The sequence below is a fragment of the Triturus cristatus genome, chromosome 6 (genome assembly GCF_964204655.1).
Source record: "Triturus cristatus chromosome 6, aTriCri1.1, whole genome shotgun sequence".
Classification (NCBI taxonomy): domain Eukaryota; kingdom Metazoa; phylum Chordata; class Amphibia; order Caudata; family Salamandridae; genus Triturus; species Triturus cristatus.
This window is the reverse complement of record NC_140589.1, coordinates 1,539,878,958-1,539,897,853: the sequence shown is the minus strand read 5'-3', so window position 1 is coordinate 1,539,897,853 and position 18,896 is coordinate 1,539,878,958. Positions and strand designations below refer to the sequence as shown.

Below are 18,896 nucleotides of genomic sequence, written 5' to 3'. Positions count from 1 at the left end.
GTCTGTACGAATTGGTATTCCCCTAATTGGCTTGTTTGATTTACTTGTTAGCCCCTAGTATAGTGCACCGTGCATGCCCAGGGCTGGTAGACCAAATGCTGCTGGTGGGCCTGCAGCGCTGACTGCGCCAACCGCAGAAGCAGCTTATATAGTGTGTCTCAGTCCTGCCATTGCAGGGTCTGTGTGCAGTCCAGAACTGCCATGTTTGACTGCGGACTGCATCCACATCCCAGTCCCTAAACCATCCCTTGGCATCACGCAAGTCACCCCTATGGCAGGGTGCATTGTATGTGAAAGGTGGGACATGCCTTGGTATGTGTAGCATGTCCTGATAGTGAATTACATCCCATTTTGTTTTTCACTATTGCAAGGCTATCTGTTCCCATAGGCCAGAATGGGCAGTCTGATTATTACATCCTATAATCTTAACTGACCCCAAGGAACATGATAGGAAAGTCGAATTTAGTATGCCTGAGCTCAGATTATTAAAATACATCTTTTAGTGAAGGTTATTTTCATATTCTTTGTTTGAAAACACCCCTTTTAGAAAGTAGGTATTTTCAAGCCCAAGCCTTCCAGTGTGCTTGGCTGCTCTGTGTATTGGCTGTCTTGGTTTGGAGGGACAGGGCAGGCTGAGTCAGACCTGGGTTGAATAGAGAAATCTGCATTGGAGTATGGGGAGGGATAGCTCCTTGACCTAAATAGGGCTGTGCCTGGCAAGGTCAATGCTGGCTCCACCTCCTACTGTGCGTCTGATGGCAGACCCCCTCTTTCTGAAAGGAAGGATGCAGCCTTGTCAACAGAGTGCTCCAGAACTGCACATAAGTGGTTTTGGCTGGGTTCAGTGACTTGTGATTACAAAGACTTTTGGGGTATAAATACCCGTGCTGAAACCCCTACAATTTGTATTACTTCTGGATGTCAAGACGTACCTCTGTCCGTGAAACCAGGGAATCTGAAGGAGTTGTACTGCCCCAGCGCCACAGCGCTATTTTCTGGGGTTGGCCTGCAGTGGTTACCATTGGACTTCTGACGAGGGGAAAGGACTTTGTACTTTCATAGATCTTGCTGAAGCAATCACCCAAGGGATTGAATCGAGCTTGCCTCCTTCCGAAATCGCAGGGTTAAAAGACTTCACCAACTGCTCTCTGAATTCTCCAGCGGGGAATTCTGTCTGCCGAGGGGCTCCTGTTGAGTATTCCAGGGCCTCTGTCATACTGCAAGAGAACGCAGGCTGAAATCATCCGTAACGCACGTTTGCGGGCCGCTGCAGCGGAGAGCGTCATTTCAGAGGACCGCGCTGCTGCCGCTGAGTGCCCGCATTGCCTCGCAACAGAATCATCGCCTCGCATCAAGATCATCACATCAGATCATCCCAAAGCAGACACCACCGCGGAGGCCTTTTTCATCGCCCCGCACCAGGGTCATCGCTTCGTCTTCCCTCTCGCAGCAAGAAGTTGGGGCTTCACCGGCCTCGCATGCAGAAGTTCGTCGCATCGCCTCCCCACGCTCCAGGAAAGGCGCATCGTCTCTTCTCTCGCAGCAAGGAATCGACCTGGTACCAGCCTCGCGTGCCAGGAATCGCCGCTACAACTTCTTTACGATATTCTGGGTATTTTGCTCCCCACCTTCAGGTACTTTGCGAGTAAAAGGGTTGCATAGACCCCTACTTTGAACTGAACACTTTTTGCCCGCTTTGAACTATTGCTAAAGCATTTTGAGAGTATTTTCACTTTACTGTATTGTGGATTTTTGTCGTTTTGGGTCTTGTGCTAAGCCTATATAAAAAGACGTCTTTTTTTATAATTCCTGTGCGGTGTCCCTTTGTAGTGTTTTCACTGTGTTACTGTGTATGGTCATAAATGCTTCACACACTGCCTCGGAGATAAGTCTGTCTGCTCATGCTACGTTACCACAGGGTTGAGCAAGGGTTATCAAAGGGTGTAGCCCCCTTACTCTGACTAAGAAGCAAGGGTCCCTAATTGGTCATTGGCGCCAGCCATTGCCAACTAGAGACCCCCATTTCTAACATCTTCATATGAGACACTCCGGGTTGGACTGTACGCGCCTGAGCCTCCGTTCAGCTGTCAGGGTGACATATGCTGGCGTTCTGCACGCAGGGGTGCATGTAGGTTTCTGGACAGAAATACATTAGGGTTTCATGTCAGTCTGCGTAGATCATAAGGGGGTGTTACTAAACGTGAGGGGACACCTAAACTACAACATACAAGTCATCTAAAGCAACGTCGGCGTAATGCATCACTGTGGGAATGCACGCGCTGTAAAACAACAGCCTGCTTTGTGGTTTCTCTAATATTCAACAGTTTTGTTCCACACCTTTCTGTGTTCAAAGAGGCAGCAACACATGTATTTTACCTTTTAATTTCGCTACTGTAATCCATTGTCTCTATTAAGTGTTTGCGCGTGTCTCTGTTGTGCTGGGAAGCATCAAAACTATAACCAGTTTCGATGGAACCCATCTCCCCCTCACCCAGCCCACGTCCCACCGCGCAGCTGCCAGACCAACTGCGTTTATCCTACAGTGTTACAAGTTAGTTACAACGCACGGCCTCTCATCTTCCACTGTAACGACCTATCATCACCTTCCAGTTGATTACTCCAAACTACCATGGTTAAGAAAACGAGCATCGATCTCTTGTCTTTATGGGACAACGTGTTTCTATTTAGAAACACAAGGCCCCATAAAGATAAGAAAGTGCTTTATGATAGCAGCAAAGCAGGTGACACAGTCCGGATCGGAGGCGAAAGAGCGTCAACAAAAAACCCTAATTTTCAATCGCAGGCCACCGTTTAGCATAAACGGTGACGCCAGCCAATGAAAATGAGGGGTGGGGCTTCAAGTCCCCTTCTCAAATCTACTCTCCTACAAAATCTCTCGCCCAGCGAGCACCACTTTGCACTGCAACGCCAGGCGAGACCTAAAAAGGAAACGGAGAAAAATGAGATTAGGAAGAGATGGGCCTAGAGACAGTCACCGAAAGAGCGAATACATTAGGATCAAAAAGGAATATAGATCACATAGAATTATGTAGAAAAAAGCTAATTTTTTGAAGGAAAGTGGCAACAGATGATAAGATGATAAAGGTGATGCAATACAGAAATGTTAAAAAGTTGTGGATGCTAGTGCAAGTGTGTACAGACAGATAATATAATACAAAATTATAAAACAAAAGAGAGAGGGAAAGGTAAGACACTCTTATACCCCCTGGTAAATCTAGGCAAAAAACAACAAAAGAGTGCCCGGCAAACTCATTTGGTGAGTTGAAACATAAGAAAAACAAAGAGGGAAGAAAGTGAAATCACTCTTGTGAGTAAAAAGAACCCTCACTCACCAACCTGGTTGGTGACATGCTTCATCATTGGTTTCCCACCAGAGAGGCCGAATGCCTCCCTGGTGTGCTACAATGCCTGGCTGCAGCGGAGCGGGTTTTTTGTCATCCAAGTGTGATGAAACAGTAAAGGCGATTTAAAAAGTACTTGGTTTAAACCAAAAAAAACTTAATTCGCGGTAAACCGAGCACTATTAAAATGGCGATTGGATGTCAAAAGTGTCTAGCCAAAATTAACCAGACTTATCCATAGTGTAAGTGAATTAAATCATGGTCAACAGGTTTCTGCCTCGTGTTTGCTACTTTAGCGAGGCTTTCGTCAGGACCAAAAGAAAAAACACACCATGGCGGTATGCACACGCTAAGGTGCATCCTAACCTGTGATGTTTGTGAGGGATTTGTTTCAAGACTTACAATTCGTAGTCGGGCCTTCCACTTTTCTGAAAGCCATATGTATTTGTAAGAAACAGGGGAATTGCCTCATGGGTCTGGACGGAGGACGCGTACTTATAGTCACACTTACTCCAAAGTCTGACGCCCGCAACCGACCTACTTCTGCCCAGTGACAGGACCCCGGCGTTTTATGAACAGAGATATTGTACTGGGTATAATGATCATTCTACAACAGAGTATGCATTTGATGAGGGTTTTCTTAAAAGTATATCGCTAAAAAAGATTAATGAAACGATTATAGCATTGAGACTGACTGGGGAAGCAGGACCCGATAGCTTGCCCTGGTGGGCCTCACAATTTGATCACGTTTTTATTTAGTAGTAACTTCTGGAACCATGCTCGAAAGATGGTTGGGGGCAGTTATCAAAACTGTATTTAAAAAAGGGGAATCCTCAAGATCCTCTGTGTTACAGGCTTACCAAGGTGAGCTTAAGTGTTCTCCAAACTTTGACTCAAGTATGTAAAGGAGCGCTTAGACATCTTGGATCTCATACCGATAGAACAAGGTGGCTTTAAGAAAGGCCATTTGACCATTGATCATAGTTTCAGTTTGCAGGAAAGAAGCAAGAAATCGATTGAAGGGATGGGTAAATTGTGATCTACTATAGGAGCAGATGAAGAACTTAAGAATCAATGTAGGAATAGTAAATATTCTGAAGGAAAGGGCAATGGGCAATTGGGCAAGGGTTGAATTAAATCATGAAGGCCTGTTGTCACAAAAACTTTGGATTAAGAATGGCTTATGCCAGGGACGTGTATTGACACCCACCTGGTTTGCCCTTTATATATCAGAGCTAAGCAGCATTTTGGAAGCTTGGCAAGCATTATCTATCAAAATGGGAGGTCACCACATTCCCTGCTTGCTATATGCCGATGACTTAGTAATTCTGTGTCATGTCCGGAGGCGAGGATTATGCTTTCAACTTTCTTTGCTTTTTATTACAGCAGCCATTTTGTCATTTAAAAAAAGCAAACATTTTCACATTACAGAAGCGAATAAAACAAAACTACTAGACTCAGAACACCTGGAAATGGATCAACCATAACAGCAATCAAATAACAATAAAGGTCCCAAATGGTGTCAAATCAGGCATGTCCATGTTGCACACAGTTCTTCCTCTATATCGTGACCTTGTCTTTCTTCGCTGCTTGCAGCCCAAATAAGTCATGTTTTTCATTTCTTCTCACACTTGTAATGTTTTGGGCATTGTTTTTTATTAAGTAAGTGTGACTTTCATATAATTTCATAGCACTTCTGCGCTTGTACTCCTACGGCCGCAGGGACGCGATTCTTGCTCCTCCATAGCTGCCTGCTTAGTGCGGCTCCGTGCCACGATGCGGTCCTCCGCCTGCGTGGTTGTGCAATTTCCAGTGAGACGCTGGACCTGTGGTGCAGCTCTTCCAGTTTATCCTCAGTGAAACCTGAGTCGCACGCCGCACAGTTGTTCGTCTGCCTGCAAGTATCAGCCTGGAGAGTGACCGCTCACTGATTGCGAGGTCTCTACTGCCAGGAGTTTTAAGTTTGTGACTGCAGTTTAAGGTCTGTACTGGTTTACCCCAGAACGCCCCTTGGGGTCTGTATTTTCCAGTGACTGCGAGGGCATCACTTGGAACACGCTACCAAGCTATATCATTTCTCCATTTAATAGTTGCACCTGGCCAGTGTTTCCCCAGGTTCTGCCTAATAATCGTGTGGCTCCGACTCACACAAAACCTGCACTGGGGTACCCAGTCCCTAATCTGCAGCCCTTTGACTACCCACATTGATTCAAGCAGTGCTGTGAGACACTGCATACACTGATACCAGTGTGTTACAGTTACTGAACACAGGTTCCTGTCCGCTTTACTTACCCTACTGCAGTACTGCGCCAGACAACTTCTCTTATGTAAGTCTTCGACAGGGGGCACATGGAGGAAAATCCCTTGGCCTACTTACCTTGGGAGGACGATTTCTATGATGCAGTGGACGCTTCTATCTATAACACGGTTGATGAGGCCATGGGGCCCATGGAGCAACACACTGCATGATAATTGAGCGCGAATGCGATAAAATACCCAAAATGGCGCAGGAGACCCCTGGCCCCTCCATGGCACCCCAGTCCTACTGACTCGGATGTTTCACCACCGAAGTGTTCCCCCCCCCCACGGCTGAAAACAATGCCTTTGCAGGTCTCAAACAGGCCTTCCTGACGCAAAACCTGCCCGCCTTGCCCCCTTCAGACTCGATGGGGATGCCAGAGCCTCAATTTCCACTGTCCCCCTAAACCCAAGAAGACGATTTGCACTGTGATGATGAGGCTGGGTCTTCAAGACCGTGGCGTCCAACCCCTCCCCTGCGATCCCGGTGTTGCAGTTTAGGTCAGATATGCTGGTCCCTGATGACATCCTCTACCCCAGTCTTCAGAATGGGTACTCGGGGAGAAAGTGGCACATTATGTGGTGAACTGCCTCTGCTTGATAAAGAGGCGCGTAGTTACCCAAGGGTAGAATGTCACCGCTTAACTTGACACGGCAAGGTCGCTTTGGCCCCAGGCATTGCTCCCAAAATGGCCACATTTCTAGCCAAGTTTATAAAAATCCCAAGAAGGGCATAGATCAGTCCAAGAGGGTGTGCCAGGATAAGCTTCTGGATGCCATTGGTCTCTTAACATAAATATTGGACATGGCAGAAGACGCCAAGTCTTCTGGTGCCCTGATCTCCTCAGAAGCACTCTCAGGATGGGAGCAGCAGATGATTATCTTCCTAGGTAACACGAACTGCACGATGCCCACAGAGTGGTGATGCACTTTGTTGATCAAGGTCGACCTGAAGCTTGGGGACCTTGCGTCCTCGGAAGCAGGAGCAGTGGCCCAAGGGATGCTCTTTGGGGAATCCTTCATTAAGGAACTGGGTAAATTCGTTAACACCTTTACTTCACTAGACAAGGCGCAGTCGTGCATCAAGTAGGTTTTCCAGGGGGCCGGCCGTGGTAGAAGCCACTCGGCCAGCCGTGGTGCTACCCACTCTTTCTCCAGAGGGCTCCATGTGAGGCTCCTACCAGGACCAGCGCTTCACCAACTTCTACCCCACTAAGTGTCAATAGTTTGGAGGCAGAGGCTTCAAGAGACAATCCAACAACCCCAATTCCGTTGTGTTAGTCCTCCTTCCAAGGTGCATGTCGGGGGCAAACTAGTATTCTTTCTCCATGCGTGGAGAGCCATTACTTCGGACACTTGGGTTTTATAAACAATGCAGTGTTTCCAGATAGAATTCTATAGGACGCTGTTTCAACCCACTGGCCAAAGACAGATTAATTCAGTTGGCTGTTATGCCCGGTATCCTGCAGGCGAGTCTCAGATGTTCGATCCCTAGATATAACGGGCAGGATTCCCACCCCCAGGAGGTCGTTTACCATTAGTATATGGCCAAATTCAAGCTCCAGGACTATTTCATACCCAGCTTTCCAAGATTCCCCTAAGTTGTGTGTGATGCAATATCTTAAAGTGTATGGGAAAATATCGGAGGCGTTCAGACCTCCCAATGAGAGACAACTCCTGTTGCACTGCGTAAGCCACATAGGGTGGTGTCTTCTCCCATTATTGCCCGATGGATGTGTTGGGCGATGCAGGAAGTCTGCATCCATCTTGAATTTGTTTGAGCCCACTCTGCGAGAGGGGGTATGGCTTTTAAGGCTTTTACTCTTGGGGCACGCCTAGGTCCTCGTACTCTATCTTTAAGAGGTTTTATTTTAAGCCAGTGCTGGATATGGCTCATTTGGTGGTGAGCAAGCTTTGAACCAGCATAATCCCTGGCTCTGGTCCGGACTTGGAAAGAAAATTGTTCTTAACGTGTAGGAAAGTTTCAATTCCATTAAGGACATGGAGGCGAGGATTATCCCACCGCTCAGTTTTTTCTCTCTGAGGAAACCACCCTACAGAGTAAGTAATATTTTTTTTATTTAGATCTGAATAAGGTCATGAGGTTGGGAGATGCCCTGGTCATGTTGCTCTTTCGAATGATATTTTGGTGATACAGTTCCCTCTAAAGTAGAGACATATTCTGATAATTCTTTGTTCATAGGATTGGAGGGTACGAAAAAGGATCCATGAGAACAGTACAGAGGCTTGACTCACGGGACGAAAGAGTAGGTCGAGACAGAGGAAGGACTATATGCAACCTGGACAATCCAGAATGGACACCATTTGGGTCCTTTAGTGTTATTGGCTGTTATGGTTGATCCATTCCTATGGGTTCTTTTAATTCACTTTTTAAATGTTCAAATGTTAACAAAATGGCTGCTGTAATAACAAGCATTTGCAAAGCAATAGGTCTCGCATTGATGCAAGTTTGAGCTATTGACATTGTAAATAACAATGCCTTTTATTTAGGTTTTTAAAAAGAAAACAAAAATAAAAGGCATTATTATTTGCAAATGTCAATAGTTCAAACTTGCATGAATGCGAGAACTATGGCATTGCAATTGCTTGTTACCTGCTAGTCTTCAAGCCGGAAGTCAGGCGCCCTTGCCCGGGACATGGGCGGGGCCTGCTCCGGCAAAAACAGAAACCAGCGTGCCGTGCGAACGCGGGGCTCCCATGTTGAAGGGAGAGTCCCGCGGTGGCGGCCGGAGTGAAGAGAAGCCCCGGGTCCCAGGAGGGGGCCCGGGTGAAGAATGCCACGGCCGAGGATGACCACAGCAGCGCGGGGCTCCCAGGAGTGCAGGGAAGCCCCGCAACAGAAGTGCTGCAGCCCCGAGGAGGAGCCCCCCCCCCCCCCAGAAGAGCAGCCCGGTGAGTAAAGAAGGGCTGGGGGGGCTTCTACTACAGAATCAGGCTTGGTTTTTATTAATGGGGTAGGTTAAGAATGTTACCTAGATAAAAATAGTTGAAAAGGTAAAATGTATCCAACAGTAGTATTGACCTAACTGGAAAAAAAGAAATCACGGCTCAGGACAGCTTATTGTGTGAGATATTATTGCTAGCTGAGTGAGCCTTAATGTTGTTGTTCGATTTAAGGAGTTTTGGGAAGGCTTTAGCTTTAATCCAAATGTTTAAAAAAAAAACGAAAGTGAAACTGCATGCTGGCTTGCGAGGGAAGGGGGACAGGAGATGTGCACGCCGCGTGGCTCTAAGCGCGTACACCAACTCAAATCCGCCAAGAGCCTGCGCGTGCCCATCTCCTATCCCACTTCCGAGGCAAGTCAGCAACAATAGATCTCGCTGGCGACAGCAGCGCTTCGCGCTGCGTTCGCCAGGCGAGACCTAAAAAGCGAAGGAAGTTGAAAGCATAATCCTCGCCTCCTGTCCTTAATAGAATTGAAACTTTCATACACATTAGTTAGGGCCAATTCTCATTATGGATGTTACTTCAATATACTGTGTTAAAAAAAAGATTGATAATTAATATGGAGAAAACCAAGACGTTGGTGTTCAGCTACCAAAAGGGCAAACATCAATGGTTTATTAAAAGGGGCAGGGGTAGAGTAATTTACCTCCTACAGGTATCTTGGATTCCTTTTTGGTTCAGATTTAGATTGGAAATCCACAAGCACAGTCCTACAGATACGTAAATTCAACAGTCTCCAGTGGTTATGTTATGACCCCAGTTTTAAAAGCCTTTAAGGCAAGGCAATGGTGCAAACAAAACTTCCTTATGATACAGTGGTTTTCTGCATGAGTGGATTTTATGATTGGAAATAAGCTGGAAGGCCAATATCTTAAAAGACTTAGGTCTTCCTCAATCGTCCATGGTACTAGCAATTAGAATCAAACAAACTTTTTTCCTAGACAGAGTTGACAACATCCCTCACTTTTGTACAAATTAGTTTTTAAATAGTAATCTGTTATGGGCTGGGAGTGTTAAAAAAGTGTAAAAAAAACTTTTTAAGTCATTTTATATTTTACTTTCTTTACACTCCCCCACTACAGGATTGCCCTTAAAAATTATATGGATAGACTTAAATATGAAAATGGAGATTTTGTCTGGAGACGATAATAGGTATTTAGGTAAGAAAACATCAGTTACCCACTTATTGGAATCCTGTTGTAATGAGGATGTGTATCCGTACAACACAGGCTTACCAGATCCTGGCTTGTAAAATATTATGTTGAAATATATACTGGGCATTAACCCTTTATAATTCGATATGAAATTACCTAACGAAATTCTGAGTTGGTGGATTTTTTAACAGTGATTTATATATGAAATGTACTAGGCTGCATATTTTATTGGATTGTTGTTTTTATGTTGGATAAAGGCACCGATTCTAAAAGCCCCCTTTAATTAAATATGATACTGACACATTATGTAGCTATGTGGTTTTTATGTGCTATGCGTTCTTTGGATGTAAGAACTGCAGTTGGGAAATTTTTACAAGCAGTTGGGAAGGAAAATTGGGGGGAATTTACACACTTAATAATCGATATTTTAGTATATGTTGTTTTTTAATTCATGCTTTAACGCACGCATTTTGTACCTTTTCAATGTTGTTACATAGGCCTGTGGTTATATCTATGTATGAAATAGTTTAATGGACTGTACTCCGAACAAACTTAACATTTTTACTACTACAACATAGGTTGCATGTAACAAGTTTAGAATCAACTTTTTATCCGCCAGATGGCAAATAAATAAATTCCCACACAGTGGAGTCTTTCAATTTCTTCCTCTGCGCCACCACCTCTTCTACCTTCTCTTGCAACAGTATAATAACAGTCATTGAGGTAGTGCAAATCTTCCACGGTGGCTTTGGAACAAAAGATTTTCCCTCTTCCAAAGAGCACATCCTTCTCCTTTGAAGATATCTAATTAAATGAGGATAAAGGGTATACACTTCCTGTTTCCTAAAATTGTCAGAGTTCTAAGCCAATGAAATGCCTTTTTACAAAAGTGAAAGTACTGTAGTAGTATCTCAATAGTGCTGCATCACTATTGCGGCGCCCGCATAATTACCAAATACTAACTACAATTACAATATCAACACAAATAGTATTTAGAAACAAAACTAGCCATGAAACCCTGAATCCATATTTTAAATCAAAAATAATTCTTTGATTTAAATGTCATTTTAAAATTTTACAGAGGTACAGTGGTTCTATTGAGAAACTGGTATTGAAAGCAAAACAATCACGCAGATGATGCCGATGTTCATATTGAACTTTGACCCGTCGCAAAAATAAAGCGGTACCAAAAGAAAAGTTTAAATAATACCATAATAAACAACTTCATCTGATTAGAAACAAATTAAAAGAATATACAAAAAAAATCAAAGGTTTAAGATTAGTTATAGTTAGCAAAAAGTTATTATTTCTATACAAAACCAACGTAAACCACACAAGCCTTAGAAATTCAAACGCTAGAACTTAAAGTTATAATTTATGCCCCGCCCAAAACCTACTATAAGTCATGCACCTATGTACAGAGTGTTTTCAACTCGCTAGACAGACTAAATTAACTAACTTGACGCTCTACCTTGCACACTCTAATCATAAAGTGTATCATTTCAGATGTCGTGGTGTTGTTCTGAATACTATGATTTCACATGTAAAAAGTGATGTAATATTTTAGGATCTAGGGTATAAGTAGTTCATGGGCAAGGCGCGAGTTATAGTTAATTTAGTCTGACTGAGAGTCGTGTTATGAAAAAGGTGGAAGCCAAAAGGTGCTGCTGGAAGACCAAACAAAATGAGCGTACACTTCAGCAACACATTTAGAATTAATGGACAGCTTTAAATACCCCCTAAAACTGACCTGAACGTCCAGTTGTAGTCGTCTGAGAGCCGCTCCATTAGGTCAAACTGAGGTCCCGGCACACTGCATATAGGGCGGTTCCAATTGTCACGTACTCTCATGTACAGATTTCTTGTGTAAAAGTTCTCAAAGTCTTGATAAAGGGGCACGAAGTCCTGATTTAAAAACATGAAAAACAAATTCTGTCTCAGAGTTTTGTGTTGAGAACTTCTATCGCTTGTAATGTTTTTGATGAGATAACGAACAGTAAGGCATCCATTAAAATTTCAACAGAGGAAGATGAAAGTTGTAAATTTAAATCCCTCCAAAGAGCAAATGTGAAAAATTTGGATTAAGAATCTATCAAAGTCGCAATGTGAGCTGGTTGACACATGGTCGCCTAATATGTACACCTGCAGGAAGGTGTAGATATATAATGGTATGTTAAAACATGGTTTAAATAATTATGAAGGGGGGGGGGGGGAGAGGGGTGGTGCCAAGATGGTGATCAAGGCAGATGTCTCTGCCTGAGCTCCGTTCATGCCTGGCATAATCCATCAACATCCTGGGTCCACTGGACCATCCCGCTGCCTGAAGGGGTGACTTGTCGTCCCACCCCCACCCTCCCCCCACCTCCTGGCGATAACTGCCGCTGGCACGCTTTATTCTACTAGCAGATGAGTGCGAGGTTTCTCCCCATTAGTGAGAGGATACTGAGCAAGACGCAGCAGCAGAATGAGCTTGGCTGCGGGCCGTGCATGAGAAGCCCAGAGACGGAGTTGAGGGTCCCACCACCCACACTGGCAACTGACTCCAGCGTTGTTCCTGGCTGCTGAATGCGGGGATCCTCCCTGCAAAAGGGGAGTTTCTGACTGGGGCCGTAGCATGCCCTTGTAGAGCTGAACCGCGCATTGGCACCCCACAGGATAAGTCCTGCCTGTTTCTCCTCTGCCCCACCCGCAAGCCTGACAGAGGCACTATCCCCAGGGCGCGTCTTCAATAGCAATACAATACTTTTAAATATTTAAGCATACAGATCTACTACTTTGATGCGGACCTAGAGGAGGGAACTTGTATAAAACTCTTAGCTCAGTACGCAGATCGCTGCATTTCTGGCTATCTCTCCCCCATTTCAGCTGGGCCAGATGGCCATATCAAAGATGTTGGTACTACAGTGGCTTTTATATTATTGTTCAGCCCTCCTAATCATGCTCCCCTCACATTTTTTCTCAGCGCTTAAATTGCTACTGGTGGAACTGATAAGGGGTGCAGGCAGGCGCAGAGTAGCTAGATAAACTGTACAGTCCATTACAGGAGGGTGGGCTGAGTGCACCCAATAAAAAAATGTACTTTGTTGCTGATCAACTACAGTGGCCCCTGAGGTGGCTCGGGACAGCTCCATGTGGCTCGGGAGATGATGTTAAGCGCCTCCAGTCAGGAACCCACATATATACTTGGCTGCCGACCGCCGACTCCAGCTTACCGTGGTTATCATCCCAAATGAGAATGGTCAGATATAGCTGGCAAAAATATGTCCAGGGGTGAGGAGCCACTCCCGCATATTCACCCCGAACACCGACATGGAAGATGCCGACCCTCCAGGACATTATTAAACTCAACAACGTGACTTGCTGGAAGGAGGCTCGAGTGAAGCGTTGGGGATCTACATGCAGAGGGCGTGTTTCACCCCTTTTCTGAGATCATACCGACAGAGCAATTTCTGACCTATGGCGCTCTTCACCACGCACTCTTCCTATTGGGAAAGGAGCGAACAGAGCCTAAGGTTGCACTCCCACTACATATAATGCTGGCCTATGGAGGTACATGCAGAGCTATTACAAGCCAGTATGCAGCTCTACTAGAGCAGGGACGGAAATCGGTTAATAAGGCTAGGGAGCGATGGACTTTCACATCCCACTAACGGACAGTGGATTCAGTCCCTGCGGCAGGTTAAGGACGTTTCTTGAAATTTGTGCTTTCGCTTTACCCAATTTAACTACCTGCACCAAATTTATCTCACGCCTCACCTCATATAACGCATGTTTCCCACAACTAACCCAGGGTTACCTAGATGCGGGGTATTATATGCAGGATTCCTCCACGTGGTGTGGGACTGTCCAGTGGTGGGGCGAGTTTGGGAAGAGGTGATGAAGATTGCATCAGCTCTGGTCGATAAGGTGGTTTCACCCACACCTGAATCTTGCCTGTTGGGAATCCGGCCTAGGGCTAAAGGGGATAAATATCTCCACAGGTTTCTTGAGCTGGCTTTCGTGTTGTGCAAACGCCAGATTGAAATGATGTGGAAATCACCGGACATGGCGGTCTGGTTTTATACTCTGCTACACTGGGCGAAAGCCAAGACAGCAGTAATGATGGAGGCCCAGAGGAGGGAAGGGGCTGAATTTGGTTTTACAATATGGGATATATATATACACAAAAACTGGAGGCGAAGACTGTGGAGGCAAAAGATGGCGCTAGGCCCCCGTAAGTATATTAGCGCACATACATATATATATATATATATATATACAGGACCTGCACAAGGGGTGGGATGAGATGGTTCCTTGGGTGCAAATGTGCGCTTCAACTACCTGGTACAATATCTGTCAGATTTGATGAGTCAAATGAAATTGAGCAGACCGTAGCTAATTACATAAAGTGGACACGATAGAACTAAGACCAAATTAAAAGACTAAACATACATGGTGTTGGAGGGGACTGTAATCTGGTTCTGTACTGTTGGAAGTAAGATGGCGATCGGGAGGTGGTTGCGGGGGCTCCGATAATGTAACAAAAAAACATGGCAAGTATGTGAAATATGTTCTGGAAAAACATTGCAAACAATCTACACCTTTTAAAAAATGAATGTCATTTTTCACAGACTTCTTACAGCTCCAAACTCAATAAGAGTGTCAAGTATTTTGATTTGATTGTTAAGATCTCTTCCTCCTCTATGAGATGTTAACAACAAAAAAATAGCTTTGCAGGCAGTACTCAGCCCTTGAAGGGGGCAATTAGTTCAAGTTTTATACTCAGTCTCTCAGAAGTCAGGAAGCTAGCTCATGGCCACACAAAGTGCCATCTCTCTCGCAGGCTACCCCTGACCATTCGGAATGCAGGAGGGGACTAGGTGGTTGCTGGCTAGAATCTCCCATTCATTTCCATCAGCGACTAGTGTGCAGGGTACACCCACACAAACCCTGTAGTTGACCAAGAGACCAGGTCAGGGTCTGTTGTCGATTCTTTTCTGTCAAAGCTGTACATTTGACACATCACATGTTGGGCATTTCCATATCCCTATTTTAATTCTGAATAATAAATGAGAATAGGCCCTTATCAGGCGGGGTTAAAGGCTCGTCCACCTGAATAATGCATACAAAACGGTGCCTTCGCCACTCAATTTCTTTACATTTGATGTACAATACACCTTCATCTATTGTGCCCTGGGATAAAACTCACTTCTATGTTCATTTCATTTAATAATTTATATCAATTACAAATGCAGACCAGAGCATGCGTCTCATCAACAGTCATCGAGCATGTTATTCAATGAATATATTCAGCTGTGCTCATAATGCCAAATGGTGGAATACCATTTGGCAATTTCTCGGAATGTCATTTTGCCATGCAAGGTATACTTGTGCAAACTTGCGACCTGGCAATGCTTTGCTTCCCAACCTGCTTTAACCAGATTTGTGTTGACTTGAGGGGCCCTATTATGTATAGGGCGCACTTTCCCGGTTTGTGCCCGGCACACCTTAAAACAGGTGTGACGGGCACCAAGAGGGAAAGTGCAACCTATTACATAGAATGCGCTGTCCCCAGGGCAGCTGCGAACTCTCGCTGCCCTGGGGGTAGCACATTCAAGTGAAGGTGAGTGACTGCACCCACCTGTGAGAGGATGTCTGAGGGGGGCCCATAGGACCCCTTCCCCCCACTTCCAGAGCACTGCTATCAGGGGGTACACTTTCAGTGCGCCCCCTGGCAGCTTCTTTGCCTCTGCACCCGTGTCTATAATACGGTGAGGGCGCAGAGGCAAAGGGATTCCCTCATTTGCATGGGGCCACGCCCCCATGCAATTGAGGGAACGCCCACTTGAGAAAGCGCTGGCGCTGTATGTGCGCAAGCGCTTTCAGTATTACAGAACGGGCCGCACAAGCATCTGCGGCCCCTTCTGTAATACCAAAGTGCCCTGCGGGGTGCGCAAAGTGGGCGCAAACGCCTGTTGCGCCCACGGTGCACTTTCTGTAATACAGCCCCTGGTCTTTCCCTCACAAAGGGTCCCCTTATGTCTGTCACACGCCTCATTATAATACATTTTTATATTAAACCATATTGCCTTAGCAGGGAGAAAGGCCTATACATCCTCAAGCATTTTCATCAAATAAAGCTTCCTTCCATTTCTCCCAAGCCCTCCTCCTTCAGACGCATAAAACCGCCTATTGTTGAACATTTTCCAATACAATTTTTGTGGGGGCACAGCGTACCTCCTTGAGGCTATTAGTTGAATTTTCTATCCTAGTGTTCAATTATATGTTGGTAGTTCGCTCCAAAACGATTTTCTAACTCTCCTCTGGTAAGTTATACTTTGTAAATGTTTTCAAGATCTGCACTCTATACTGTACACTGCCTGAACTTCTCTGAAGCTGTGGATTAGTACTGTTTTTGTGGCACTTTAAAAGATTTCACTGCAAACATTCACTTTAATGGGCCTCTTCATTGCCTTATACACTGAAGTCTTAACTACCAAACTTGAAAACTGTGCAAATTCTATGTCGGGCCCAGAGGCAAGGATTAAGACTAACCTCCTTGGCTTTATTCTGACAGCAACCTTCACTGTTATCAACAAACAATTTAGACAACAAATCCCAAGAAACCAATTGAAAGAAATACAACAACAACAAAAATCACATGACATGGCATCAAATTAGAGATCCTAGAAGTCCATGACTATATAAGATGCCACCATTTTGGCCTCTTTCTTGGCTGTCCAGCCACCCCAGCTAAGTCATAGTTTTCTCCCAACTTTCTAACATAAATGTTTGAACTGTAGATATGATATGCATTTGGGTTTGTAACTTAACTGTTTATTATTGGTTGACTTTCTGTTTTACAGATTCCCCTCCAGCTTTTATTTGCCTGCCCTGAAGAAACAGCGAAGGCTTGTCTTGTGATCAGGTCATGAGACGGAGCGGCAACGTGGTGAGAGAGCCACATAAGCTCTTTCTTTGTTTCCGCATAAATTGTGCTCCCAGAATTGTTGCCTCTCCTCAGATACTTTTAGTAGTGCCAAGGATGTAACAGCACTTCACAAATTGGCGAGACAGTAGTAGATATACAAACTTTAACATAGCAGGAAATACTTATGAATAAAGCATAATGGAGACACAGGTTTTACAGAAACCATGATATTAACTTATAAGGATATAAGCTACAGTAGTTCAATGGATGCTAGCCCCACCCGTTTAGGTGTTTGCTCAGGTGATGCCTTTTTTCCCCCAGCACCCCCATTTCTCACACCAGTGCAGCTTGGTCGAATGCAACATGAAGATGCAGCCATAAGAGCAGTCCAAGCTATCTTCATCTCTCTTCCCCCACAGAGTCCCCCATTGTGCTCTGCATTGCCTAAGAGGAGAATGCTTTAGCATCTTTGTAGTTCGCCCTTTGTAGACTGCCCTTATACCCCGCAACGCTCACCAGGCGTACAGTTTTTTCCTTCCGTCTAGTGTTCAACAGCAGAGCCAAGTGGGGTATCACCAAGTTATTGCCATAAGGAAAACTTCATTACAACAAAATTAAACTCCAGTATTATTACTAAAAAGTAGCTACAACTCCTGTAGTTCAAACATAGTAGAAACTGGACTGTAAAAGGGACCCCATGTAACAAAGGTTGTGCTGGCTGAACTATTATGACTTTTACAAAGGTAGAAAATAGAGACCTTTTGATAATATAGTCCCGTGCTATCCATGCCACTGGAGTCAACCTATCCTGGCTGATGAGGGCTGAAAGCCCGAAACCGTTCCTAGGATGTTTGTTTCCAGGCCAGGGAGAGTTCCTGGCCTGGCAGTTCGAGCTGGACTGTTCCCATTGGGGCAGGGTCAAGACTGATTTGCATATGGCTGGGTTCAAACTGGAATGCCATGGTGAGCAAAAAAACGATGGATTTAGGCCCAGATCTCCGTACTGGGGTGAATGTATGACATTGTTCTGCATTCTGTCCATCAATTGTTCTTTTTGAAAACACTAATACAGGTCACTGGTACTACAGAAAGAGACTAAACAGGTGGAGGGGCAAGGGAATTTCCCTTCAATTCTTCCTCCAGTGTGTTTTTTCAGCACCATTTTTCTTGAACATTGTTAGAAATGGGGGTCTCTAGTTGGCAGAGGTAGGTACCTTTGTCCAAATAGGGACCCTTGCTTCTAGTCAGGGTAAGGGGGATACACACTTTAGATAACCCCTGCTCACCCCTGGGTAGCTTGGCATGAACAGACAGACTTATCCCAAAGGCAATGTGTAAAGGATTTGTACTCAAAACAATATTACAATGTTAACACCACAAATGGACACCACACCAGTTTAGAAAAATAAAGTGTCTTTATCTAAACTCACCAAGACCAAAGCAACAAAAATCCAACATACATGTAATAGGAGTATGACTTTTAAAAAGTTTCAAGCACCTGGGTCCATCGAAAACTATGGATGCGTGATTTCTCACAAACATACGTGCAGATGCGTCAAAATTCATAAGGCCTAACAGCCACAGAGATGGGAAGCGTCGAGAAACAAAAGAGATGCGTCAGTTCCTGAGACCCTGGGGAGTCGATGTAACAGTTCTGCTACACGCAGTAGGAGTGATGCGTCGAATCCAGTCTGTAGGGGGGAAGTGAGGCATCAGCTTCAAGACGATTCTGGTCCGCAGGTGATGCGTCTGGAAAACCTGCAGCACAGGTGCTATGCGTGGAAATCCGCGATATGTTGGCTATCAATGTGTATGCTATCAATGCATTACTCCAAATTTGTTTATAACTTTTCAGAGAAAATGTTTCCTATTCGTCAGTTAGTTAACGCTTGAATGGACAGATTAATGCCAGGCTTGTTATGACACCATTAAGAGGTATATCTGCTCTGCTCCTGTCCCTTAAGGATTCAATCCCAAGTGCAGAACTTTCATTACTACAGATGCTAATGGGAAGGGGTTAGTGGCTATAGTTTCTCAAGTACAGGAAGATGGTACAGAAAGTATTGTTGCCTTCGCGTCCTTCACACTCACTGCTACGGAGAAGTACTCCATTATAGAAAGGGAGACCTTGGGGTTTGTGTGTGGGGATTCAGACACTTTAGACAGTTTATTTGGGGTCCCAAAGTTATAGTGAGAACTGATCA

The 18,896-nt window shown here is 44.8% G+C and overlaps 1 protein-coding gene across 2 annotated transcripts in view; it reads right to left on the bottom strand.

The window, feature by feature from the left end:
- Positions 1-18,896, bottom strand: part of SPTLC3 (serine palmitoyltransferase long chain base subunit 3) — a 638,325-nt gene that overhangs the window by 422,902 nt on the left and 196,527 nt on the right. For both annotated transcript variants that reach the window (XM_085612694.1, XM_085612695.1), the window contains exon 3: positions 11,533-11,687. In XM_085612694.1, coding sequence (XP_085468820.1) covers positions 11,533-11,687 — 155 coding nt within the window. The remainder of the gene's footprint in view (positions 1-11,532; positions 11,688-18,896) is intronic.